The sequence below is a fragment of the Haliotis asinina genome, chromosome 9 (assembly GCF_037392515.1).
Source record: "Haliotis asinina isolate JCU_RB_2024 chromosome 9, JCU_Hal_asi_v2, whole genome shotgun sequence".
In the NCBI taxonomy this organism is placed as follows: Eukaryota; Metazoa; Mollusca; class Gastropoda; order Lepetellida; family Haliotidae; genus Haliotis; species Haliotis asinina.
In genome coordinates this window covers 19,894,730-19,906,914 of record NC_090288.1, presented here as the reverse complement: position 1 = coordinate 19,906,914, position 12,185 = coordinate 19,894,730, and the positions used below count along the sequence as shown (strand labels likewise).

The following is a 12,185-nucleotide window of genomic DNA, read 5'->3' as shown; positions in this document are numbered from 1 at the left end:
GACGGAACTCAAGAAAGGATACTTTCCACACTTTTTCAACACCGACCATAACCAAGGTTATGTGGGTCCTTATCCTCCCGCCTCCACTTATGATCCTGACAGCATGTTTCCTGCAGAACGTCAAGCTTTCTTGACCTGGTACGATGCACGAGTGGCTGAAGTGGTCGCCTTTGATCTGGACAAAGAACTGTTGGCCTACTGTCAGTGATGTGGATATTTTACGTCGAGGTTGTGCTGCCATTCGTCACATCTTCATTCAGCAGAATGACGTGGACCCTTTCTACGAAGCAATGACTCTCCCCATGGCTTGTATGCTCACTTTCAGAAAGCTGTTTTTGGAACCACGTACCATTGCCATCATACCTCCACAAGGCTATCGTCCACAGCGTCATTACTCTCTTCAGTGTCTGCACTGGTTGAACTGGATCATGCATCAACACCCTGGCCTCCACATACAACATGCTTGTAATGGTGGGGAAGCTGGCTTTGATGGTGGTGATGGTAGCCGCTACACGGTGGACGGTTATGATGCCAACACACGTACCGTGTACGAATACCTGGGTTGTTTCTGGCATGGATGTACTCGATGTTACAAGACAGGCCGAAGTGAACCCCATGCCACCCTGGGCACAACCCCTTGGGAACGATTCCATCACACCATGTACCGGCTCGGTGTGTTACGACAGCATCCTGACATCGACCAAGTAGTGACCCAGTGGGAATGTGATTTCTTGAAAGAACAGAAAGACACCGAGGATCTGAGAGCGTTCCTGACCACCCTGCAAGGACCTCATGCTAACCTGCCTGATCCATTGGATCCCAGAGAGGCTTTCTTTGGAGGACGCACCAACGCCACCAAACTCTACTATGAAGCGAAGGAAGAGGAAGAGATCAAATATGTGGACGTGTGTTCTCTCTACCCTTACATCTGCAAGTATGGCACGTACCCCTTGGGACATCCCGAGATCAAGGATCATCCTCCCGTGTCAGACTTGTTTGACCTACATGGACTCATTCAGTGTCGGGTCTTGCCACCCACGGACCTCTACCATCCTGTGCTTCCTTACCGCGTCCATGGCAAGCTGCTGTTTCCTCTGTGTCGCACTTGTGCTGAAGAAGAGTTTGTTGGCTCCTGTCCCCACGGTGACGAAGATCGAGCATGGGTGGGCACCTACGTCAGCAAGGAGTTGTAGTATGCCGTTCAAGAGTGTGGCTATCAAGTCCTTGACATCTACGAGGCTTGGTATTTTGACAGTCTCACCACCTACGACCCTGACACGCAAGAGGGAGGATTGTTTGCCAAGTATGTAAACAATTTCTTCCAGATCAAACAAGAGGCCAGCGGATACCCTGAAGGTTGTACAGACCCCGAGGAGTACATCAGGGAGATTTAGCAAAAAGAAGGAGTCACGTTGGATCGTGCTCACATTCGCAAAAACCCTGGACTACGTGCCCTCGCGAAAGCCTGCCTAAACAACCACTGGGGCAAGTTTGGTCAACGTATCGGGTTCGACAGGACAGAGTACATCAGTTCTCCACAAAGGTACTTTGCCCTCCTTCGGGATGAACAGTGCCAAGTAAAGGATGTCAACATTATCAACGAAGACCTCCTCTGTGTCACGTATGAACCTCGCCCAGAATTTCGCGACCTACATCCTGCTCACAACGTGGTCATTGCAGCCTGGGTCACAGCACAAGCCCGTCTCAAGCTCTACTCCTACCTGAAACCTTTGGATCGCCGCATCCTGTACTTTGATACAGACAGTATCATTTACATTCATCGTCCCCTACAGTACAACCCTCCCCTGGGAGACACCTTGGGAGAACTCACCGACGAGCTGGGAGGGGGCAATAGCATTCAGATCTTTGCATCGGCAGGGCCCAAGAACTACACCTACAAGCTACGACATCCTCAACCCGACGGCAGTGTAGTAGCTGTCAGCAAAGTCCGAGGATTTACTCTGAATCACAGAGCAAGTCAATACGTTCACTTTGACAGCATGAAGAATCTCATCTGTAAGAGGGATCGAGTCAGCATCACTGTGCCTTATCCACGTCGGATCATACGGACAGGACTCCGCCAGAACAACACCTTGCTGTCCAAGGACACCAGCAAAGTGTACCGCATGGTGTACACCAAGCGACGCGTGATTTACGATTCCGAAGGCATGCCAGTCGAAACACTAGCTTATGGCTATAAGGGTGAGTGACTATGCCTGAGGACTCAACAAAGTGACTGTTGTTGTGGTTGCTGATCATGTCATGGACAAGAAAACTGATGATACTGTATACATGGTTTGTTTGTTTGTATGTTTATCAAGAGTCATAAAAACATCATGTGATGTATTGATATTCATGTGTCGTGTCATTTGTCTTCAGGGTTAGACCTGGTGGAGTCCATGGTCACCCTTTTTTATGATGATCTTGTTAAGCACAGACCTGGTGGAGTCCATGGTCGCACACCCTCCTAACACCTCATTGGTCAAACCCTGTTGTCATAAAGTCACGTGTCATAAAGTCACGTGTCATAAAGTCACGTGTCCTGACGTCACGCGGCATAAAGACCTCCTCAACGCAACTCCTCATTCTGACTTTAGTCGTCAGAGAGAGAGAGCGCACACACACACTCACCTCTTGGTTTTCGGTATGTTGCACCCCCAAGCCAAAAAACACAAAAGGATGCAGTCTGTTCACCGTGATAAGCTCAGGACCAATCGCTTCAGTCTCGTCGTAGCCATCAAAGATATCGAAGCTGTGGTCGACAAATTGGTGGAGTTTAAACTCCTTACCCTCTTCATGAAGGCTGACATCATGGAGGTACCACAAACCTCTTACAATCAGAGCTTTATTAGATGTTCTACCCCGGCGAGGACCCCAAGCTTACACCCTCTTTTGCAAAGCGTTGAAGGAATGTGGCGAGACAGACGCCATGAGAGTGTTGGGAGTAGAGACTCCCACAGAGACTCCCAGAGAGGCTCCACCCAGTGACAGACGACAACTGACTCTGCAGGATGTTTGGGATGATCGTAGAAGGCTGATCTTATGGAGGGACGGAGTCACGGAGTCACTTCTTAGAACAGGTCAGAGAAGCGATGCAGAAGCAGTCACAGTGACAGAGACGACCGAGTGATGTCATCCAAGGTCATGACGTCATCGTATGTATGTGTATATATAAAGAAGAGTTTGTGTGTGAGACTTGTCATTCATCATCATGTTGTTCACGTTGCTGTTTGTGATCGCCACGTATCTGGAAGAGAGACACTTCTTAGAACAGATCAGACAAGCGGTGCAAGAGGCGGTGCAGAAGCAACAGGCTCGTGACGCCATGCGTGACGTCAATGCGTGACGTCATAGCACGTGCAGCTGCTGTGGACTATAAAAAACTCGGGATCCATCGAGACGTCTTCAGTCGTACCAGTTCAGTCAGCATGGCAGCATCTCCACGTCAGCACAGTAAGTATGGTTTTCACTTACTTAACTCAACAAAGTACGCGACCGCACAGAGCATTTGTAGGCTCCCTTCTTCCAACATGGTCCACATCATGAGGGCTGAATACATCCAATCCCCTTCGAGGTACTTTGCTCTTCTCCAGGATGAACGTTATCATGTGAAGGACGTACTCATCATCCATGAGGACCTCATCTGTGTCACTTATACCGTTCGTAAGTCGGAATCCTCCAAAGAGACAAAAGTCAAGACACCCAAGGCCGTCCCTCCTAAATGGGTGGTGATACCACCACCAGGGACAACCCCTGCCGCCACAATGACGAGGAAGACACAGAAGGAGGAGGAGGTGGTGGTGGTCAGCAAGAAGAAGAAGAAAACACCCACCAAGAAGACCCTGGTCAATCCTAAGGATACCCCTGCCACGGCTCCTCCAAAACAAAAGAAACAGAAGTTGGAGGAGAAGGTTCCCGTCAAGGCATTCCCTAAGAAGGTGTCCAAGAGTATCTCTCTCAAGGGTCCCTCTCCCAAGAGTGTCTCTCCCAAGAGTACTTGTCTCAAGAGTACCCTTCCCAAAGGTACCCCTCCCAAAGGTACCCCTACCACGAAGAAGACGAAGAAGAAGGAAGCCCCTACCACCACCACCACCACCACCACCACCACCAAGGCAGCAGACCCACAGAGTGTCAAGAAACAGATGACGTCTGATGTGCTGTGGAACAATGATCAGCAAACTGTTGATGTCAACCCCGACAAGTTACCCTCTCCTGCTAGCCCCGACGCAACACCCCACGATGAGTTGCCTCCTGATCTACAAGACTTGTATGATCTACTACCGATGCTGTCACCAGAGATGCCACCGTCGACTGTCCCCATGACTGATGCAAAGCAGACAACAACAACAGTGCCAGGGGAGACTTCCGCCGACACGTCTGCTCATTCAGGCCTGATGACGGCAGATCCCATGATGACATCCGTGATGGCTCCAGAGACGACTTCATCCGAGATGACTGCATCAGAGATGATGCCTCCCGAGGACTATCCAGATATTCCCATGTTTAACGATGAAAATCATTTTCATCCTGGACAAATGGACTTTCTACGTTGTTCGACTTGTAATCCCCACGACCATTTGAACTGGTGGTGATCTGTTGTTGTTGTTGTTGTGGTTCACAAGTTGTTGGTGTTGTTCCAATAAAATTCAACGTGAATGGTTTGAATGTGTTGTATATATCTTCAAGGTTCATCGATCCTTGAGGTCATTTCTGGTGTCACCTGCAGAGCGATAAGACGTATGTCAGGGACACTGTCAGGGACACTGTCAGGGACACTGTCAGGGACCATGTCAGGGACACAGTTAAGGGGCGACGACCTGGTGGATGCCATGGTCACGCCACTCACGTTACGTCATCCTTTTACCATGTTGATTGCAGGCCCTACAGGGTCGGGTAAAACGTCGTTCGTCAAAACGTTGCTGGAACAAGTGTTTCAACCAGGGATTCTCGATCTACCCCCTCAGGGGATCGTTTGGGTGTACAGTGAATGGCAACCCATGCACGAAGATTTGGAAGTGTTGACATCAAAGTTAAACCTTCCCCTGACCTTTGTGCAAACCATGAGCGAAGCCAACACGCAGTTACCTGCAGCAGGGTCTGTTGGGGCTGGGGGTGGGGGTGGTTTGCCTGCACCCCACTGGTTGATCATTGACGATTTGCTGGGCGATCATAGCAAAGAGGAAGAGGCAGACGTGTTGCGATGGTTTACTAAGAAAAGTCATCATCGCAACACGTCCGTGTTGTACCTGACGCAAAACCTCTTTGCCTCGACGCCTCATCATCGCACCATTAGTTTAAATGCTCACTATCTGGTGCTGTTTAAAAACCTGAGGGATGCCTCTCAAATGGATCACTTGGCTCGACAAATCTTTCCAGGACAGACGGATTTCCTTCGAGCAGCCTACGAGGATGCCACCTTGGCTCCTTATTCCTATCTGTTTCTGGACTTGAAATCCACCACGGCCAAAGAACATCGTGTGCGTACTCATCTCTTTCGCAACCCCACCACCCTTTACGTTCCCAAGTGATAAATAGCGCTGACTGTCGACCTGACCCATCAGTTGAGTCTGACCTGCCATGGGAAACAGACGAAAACAGACCCAGCCCCGCAAACATGCTGTTGTTGCCACAGGCTTGTTTAAACCCGCTCATAAAACCCTCCCCAACACCTTGGGACGTGATCCCACCGAACGTCATCGCTCGGGTGTACAGCGGTTGTACGAAAGTCTCAGGACATCTCTTCCTCCTGCTTCCTTCTCCTCCTCCTTCTCCTCCTCCTCCTCTGCCAAACCCAGAAGACCTTCCTTAAAAGAGCTGTACCCCGCCACTCCCACCATGGCGGCAGCAGCAAACACGTTTGTCCCTGTCTATACGCATCGTGCTTCACCTGCCGTCACCTTGTCGCCTCCTCCTTCTTCTTCTTCTTTTGATGTCACCCCTTCGTTCTCGTCGTCGTCGTCTCCTACCATGATTCAACCCTTTCAACCCTTGACGTCTCCGGCCATGATTCAACGACCTCGTGCTCCTAGCTCCACCAAAACGACACGCTCCAAACCGGCGACACGCAGAAGAGTCAAACCCATCCGCCTTGTGAAACGCTTGCCTTTGGCAGAGAGTGTGGCTATCAAAGGACGTCATCGGCTGTTGCAATGGTTTTCCATCGCCGTGAGAAATATGCGAGCAGGACGTGTTCCTTTGAAGACGCAACACAAGACCTGGCTGTTGAGACACCAAGACGTGTTAACCAAGATGACCAATCCACGTTTGCCTGTGGATGAACGTCTGAGTTACCTGATGAAACGCAGTGGCAGTGGGACGTTGGCAGGCGTGTTGACACGCATCTTGTTGAACTGGCAGTTCTACCTGCAGGAGGAACAACAGAAGCGACAACACCCAACTCGTCGGCAAAGGAAACCTCAAGGGAAACCTCAAAGGCAGCCTCAAAGGCCACCTCAGAGGCAGCCTCAAAGGAAACCTCAGGGGCGTCGTCACTCCAGGAAACAGACCAAGAAGGGCAACAACAAGAAAACAGACCCAGGGGCAGCCTTGACCCGCATGGTGTTACGAAGCCAGAAGAAAAAGAACAAGAAGACAACGGCATTACTCCCACTTCCTCCACTGACGCTACCCTAAATAAATAGAGGTATCTCATCCTTATCCTTGTCAGTTCCATGGTAGCAGCAGTAGCAGCAGGAACATCATGTCTGCCCGTTTGAAACGTCACAAAGAAGCGCTCTGTCATGTGTGTAGTCCTACAGCAACACCAGCCATGCGATAGGCTATTTTGAAGCATGCTCTGTCTGAACTGATTCAAGCCATCTGCGAAAGTGTGGTGAATTTGTATGGAGGTAACATTCCCATGACAGCACAGCAACGACATCGTTTACAAAAGCATGGTCCACTCATGCATACGTTGATGAAAAAGAAAGTGTCTGTGGCCAAGAAACGCAAACTGTTACAACAGAAAGGCAGGGGATTGGGTCTCTTGTCTGCCTTGGCCTCGGTGGTGGGTCCTTTGGTGTCTGGTCTGTTGGGGATATGATCATAAATACAGGGATCCTCTCGGATTGGGGTTAGTTGTCTCTGCACCATGATGAAGCATGCATGAAAGATGGTCATGGTCCCCGAAGAGGTATGGCAAAGTCTGCAAGACGAAAAACGACAACGTCATTTGCTCAAGTCCAACCTGTTGGAACAGAAACGGTTACACACGCTTCACGATATGGATACCCTCGTTCGTGATGACACGATACCCTTCAGGGACAGAGAGCAGCAGTATAACACCTTGTTGCAACAAATGTTGGCGTTTCAAGACAAAGCAGCAGCAGCTGCAGCAACAACAACAACAGCATGACGCACCAGCCGTACGCAACCATGGAATGGAATCCCTGCCAACACCAGTCAGGAAGGAACAACACCCCTCGGGAAAGGAGGGACTCCTCCCCTCCTAGCTGCTCCCCGTAAGTACGGTTTACTTACTGAGTTACACTCTGGCCTGTGTAGAGGTCGCCTAGAAGTCTTAGGTCTACAAGTCTTAAGACTAAGAGAGCTGTCATCCTAAGCTTGGAGAGCGCGAAGCCGGTTACAGAGTCACTGACTCATGTTGTTCTTTGATTCTTTTGTTTCAGAACACTCCTCATCCTCCTCTGACCTCATTCTGAATGACGTGGTGCAAACGATTCCTAAAACGCTGCAAGCCAAGGCCAAACAGTTGATGGCACGGATACAAGCCCATCCTTACTTGGGTTGGAATGAAAACGGTCAATTAGTGGTGGAAGGGGAACCCATGCCTGGGACTCACATGGTGGATCTCATCAATGATCTGGTGCGACAACGTACCAAAGCAGATCCTCCACGGGGTTGGAACGTTCTGGCTCAGTATCTCGCTTCCAGCAACGTCCCTCATGAACTGATTGGCAACCCTCTCCATTGGTCCTGGATGATGAAAACAAAAGGATCAGCATCCACCACCCAGCAACCTGGCACACGACAGGCAACACCACCTGACACCCGTGTCAAACGTCCAGGAGGAGAAGCCTTGTTTTTAACACCACCTTAATCGAATCTTGCTGGCGTCAAGAAGAAGAAGAAGAAGACAGAGACTCCCTCTTCCCCTCTGAACCGAGTGCGTCAATGGATTGACTTTTAATCATAAAAGAGAGCAGAGGGTGACATCTACAACAGTGTTAGCATGAGACGTCCCCAGAGAAACAACAACAACAGCAGCAAGTCCTCCTCCTCCTCCTCCTCTTTGTCGCCTGCCTGGGCACGATGGCTTCACCATACTTATTACGATCCCAAACATCCAGCAGGCTATGGAGGGTGGCGTGGTTTGTGGCAAGCAGCAGTCAAACAGCAAGCCGTGGGATCCCAGAAAGGGAAACCCCAGAAAGGGAAATCCCAGAAGGGGAAACCCCAGAAGGGGAGGACCCAGAAGGGGAAACCCCCACTCACGCAACATCAGGTTCGACAATGGTTGAAAACCCAGGACACGTACACCTTGCACAAACCTGCCCGACGATCCTTTTCCAGGGATCATTACCGTGTGAGCGGTGTGGACGAATTGTGGCAAGCCGATTTGAGCAACCTCCTCGCCTATCAGAAAGAGAACCAAGGTTATCGGTATCTGCTGTGTGTCATCGATGTCTTCTCCAAAATGGCTTGGGTGCAACCCATGAAGTCCAAGACCGGCACCACGTTGATCGAAGCCTTTCAACGAATCCTGAAACAAGCTGAAGGACGTGTGCCCTCCATGTTGCAGACGGACAAAGGGACCGAATTTGTCAATAAAACTTTCCAAGCCTTCCTCAAGAAACAGGACATTCATTTCTACACCAGCCAAAACCCAGAAACCAAAGCCTCGGTGGTGGAACGTTTTCAAAGAACGTTGAAAAACCGTATGTGGCGTTATTTCACCCAACATGGAACACGTCACTACCTCAAGGCTTTACCCCAGCTGATGCATGGATACTATCATCGCATTCATCGCACGATCGGACAGCGATCCGTGGATGTGCATCCCCACAACCCTTACGACGAAATTCGGGTGTTGGATCACATGGAGCGCCAGAAGCAACGGCAGAAGCAACGTCAGCAGAAGCAGAAGCACCATCAACACCAGCGTTCTCTCTTGTTACCTGGGACCCATGTTCGCTTGAACAAGACCAAAGGGACCTTTGACAAAGGGTATCTTCCCAACTGGACCAGCGAATTGTTCACCGTGGATCGCGTCGTGAAAGGGCGTGTGCCTCCTGTCTACCGAGTGAAAGATGATCATGGAGAAGTGCTCCAAGGCACCTTTTACCGCGAGGAACTACAACCCATTCAGAAAACGGATGACGTGTACAAAGTCGATCAGGTCTTGAAACGTCGACGGCGTCAAAAGAAGGACGAAGTGTTAGTGAGGTGGTCAGGTTACCCGGCCAGCTTCGATTCATGGATCCCTGCGGCTCATTTGGTCTTTTAAATAAGGGTGGCATCCCTCTGTCACCGTCATTTGGGTCATACTCCCTGCCCGATCATGCAGAGCGAACCCAGGCTCAGGTGCAAGGAGAAGGCTTCCTCCTCCTCCTCACGTTGGTGTTGTTTTGGCATGGACTTGCCACGCAGTGAAGTGGTGTTTTTCTCCCAAGTGTTGCTGATATATGGCGTGGTCGTCATGAGCATGGTTCAGTTGGCATTGGACCACGGTGAGAAACAGTTGTGGACAGCGTTGTTGGCCAGTTCGTTGGGATACTTGCTCCCACAACCCACGTTGGTATCATCGTCGCCGTCATCGTTGACTTCTTCTTCTGCTCCTGCTGCCGCTACCGCATCTTCGACTCCCTCCATGTCCAGTCTGGTTCCCTAAGAGCAAAAAGAAAGGATGGCCATGTCCTTGTTTTCCTCCAAGCGGGACTTTTACGTCACCTTACCCAGCGATGCGTCCATGGATGTTCATCCCGACAACAAGGTGAACCATTACGAAGTCAAACTCCCCTTTACCATTCAAGTGAATCGTCAAGAGTGGGAAGTGGGCGTCAGTGAACTTCATTTTCCCATGACGTGGTACAATGTGTCGTACCCCTTCAACTGGTTTGTGCTTCGCGTGAACTTGGAATGCTTGACCAGGATTTACAGTTCAGGAGCACCGGATGCGACCGTGATCGAAGAGAACCCAGGCATCATCCGAGCCGTCAGCGAAAAGGTGATCATTCCCGAAGGCGTGTATTCCGCTCGAGAACTGGTCCAGAGACTGAACATCCTGCTTCAGCACGATTGTTGGAAAAGCATACAGCTAATGTCTACCAGGCGGATGCCAGAGGTCGTTACACCGTCACCGTGAACTACCCCAAAGAAGCACTCCGATTTGAAATGCGCAGCCCAACGCACGTCAACTTTTATGCTCCCACACCGAAAGACATGTGCAGGGCCATCTCGGGTTCTTCCTGCAAAACAGCCACCCAACCAGACCACGATGCCATCAGGTCTGCCTACACCACGCAACTGGTGTTGCCTGTTTCCTTGGTACACATGCTCGGATTCATGCAACTCCCCGTGGTCGATGAAGCAGAGGAAATAAGTCAAGTCTCCACTTACCCTGTCCAAGTGAGTGTGTTTGACCGTCCTCTTGTGGTGGGGGAACAGGAAGCCGACCATCTGGCTGGCTGTGATACGGTTTACGTCTACTCGGATGTGGTAGAAGATCAAATTGTTGGGGATACCATGACTCCCTTACTGATGTATGTTCCCGTATCTCGTCAAATGATGGAAGACAGCGTCATGATGAAAACTCCCCAGCATGTACGCTACATGGGATTGCGTCAGGGAACCACGGATGCCATTCAAATCTATTTAATGGATGACATAGGACGACCCGTGCCATTCCAGAGTGGGAAGACCATCGTGACACTCCATTTCCGTCCCCGTCGTCTGGGCACGTACTGACATGGTAGGACATCAGTGTATCCGACACCTGGAGATACAGATGGAAAAATGGATGACTTCAATGCCGTCGCTCAGAATGTCAATGCAGGACTCGTCGCACGACGGCGGGTCATTTTACCCACCCGAGAAGTGGAACTGACAGGGCGTCTCCACTGTGACCTGTTTCTCCAAGACCGGTACCTGGTGGATGGCGTCCCCATGAAACTAGAACTGATTCGGAGCCCGAGTGATTTCTACTTGATGAGTGCTGGAGATGTGGAATGTCGATTTGAACTGACCAAAGCCGAGTTTTACGTACGCCAAGTCAACATCGATCCTGCCATACGGGAACAGCACGTGAAACACATGTCACCAGGAGTCACGGCCAAATATCCTTTGACCCGAGTCCAAGTCACGGCTCACGACATTCCAGGAGGAGGGCGCGATTTCCACAAAGATCAACTGGTGGGAGGACAACTGCCCAAACGCGTGGTGTTGGGACTGGTGGACAACGATGCTTTTGCCGGTAGCAAGGAAAAGAACCCCTTCCATTTCAAACACAACAACGTGACCAGTCTCAAACTGAAACTCAATGGCCAGGAAGTGCATGGCACAGAAATCAAAAGTGACTTTCAGAACAACAGTGGTTCGCTCAAACAGCTGTACATGAACCTGTTTTGCAACACGGGACACCTGTGGCAAGAACATCCCTGCAACCTCACCATAGACGAGTTCAGGAACGGATTCACACTGTGGGTGGTGGATTTGACGGCAGATCTGGGAGCAGACGAAGGCCATAACTACCCACGACACACAGGCAAGTTGGGACTCGAACTCCAGTTTGCAGAACCGTTACCGCGTCCGGTCACTCTCGTCGGCTACGAGGAATACGAAAGCGTGTTGGAAATTGATCGGTTCCGCAACGCTCTGATGGTCTAAGGATGGATGGACTGACGACCAAGGACTTGAACGCCTACGTCCAACAGGACCCCCTGCTGCGACCCCTTTACCAAGGGACTTTTGCCCGAGATCACTTTGCCATCACTGTGCTAAGTGAACGACACGGACCTTATCCTAAAGCTTACATCGTCAACACGGACCCCAGTCATCTCCCGGGACAACACTGGGTGTGCGTGTATCGTCCAGCACCGGGTGTCTTTGAGTACTTTGACATTTATGGCGTCCCTACCCACTACTATGGACCAAGGTATTCTATAAGTGATCTCTACCAACTGCATCCGGACGTTTGGCATGTCATGGCCTGCAGTGGATGGCTCGCA

The 12,185-nt window shown here is 50.6% G+C and overlaps 2 protein-coding genes across 2 annotated transcripts; both read left to right on the top strand.

The window, feature by feature from the left end:
• The first annotated feature begins 290 nt into the window (after positions 1 to 290).
• Positions 291 to 1,193, top strand: LOC137297161 (uncharacterized). The gene has a single exon (XM_067829177.1). It carries the CDS (start codon positions 291 to 293, stop codon positions 1,191 to 1,193), a length of 903 nt encoding a protein of 300 aa, XP_067685278.1.
• Positions 1,194 to 10,974: 9,781 nt separating this feature from the next.
• Positions 10,975 to 11,844, top strand: LOC137297160 (uncharacterized protein F54H12.2-like). Its single transcript, XM_067829176.1, has one exon. It carries the CDS (start codon positions 10,975 to 10,977, stop codon positions 11,842 to 11,844), a length of 870 nt encoding a protein of 289 aa, XP_067685277.1.
• Positions 11,845 to 12,185: the final 341 nt, after the last annotated feature.

What these genes read in the sequence shown, in the direction of transcription:
- LOC137297161 (XM_067829177.1), top strand. Translation starts at nt 291, where the DNA reads ATGACTCTCCCCATGGCTTGTATGCTCACTTTCAGAAAGCTGTTTTTG.
- LOC137297160 (XM_067829176.1), top strand. Translation starts at nt 10,975, where the DNA reads ATGGATGACTTCAATGCCGTCGCTCAGAATGTCAATGCAGGACTCGTC.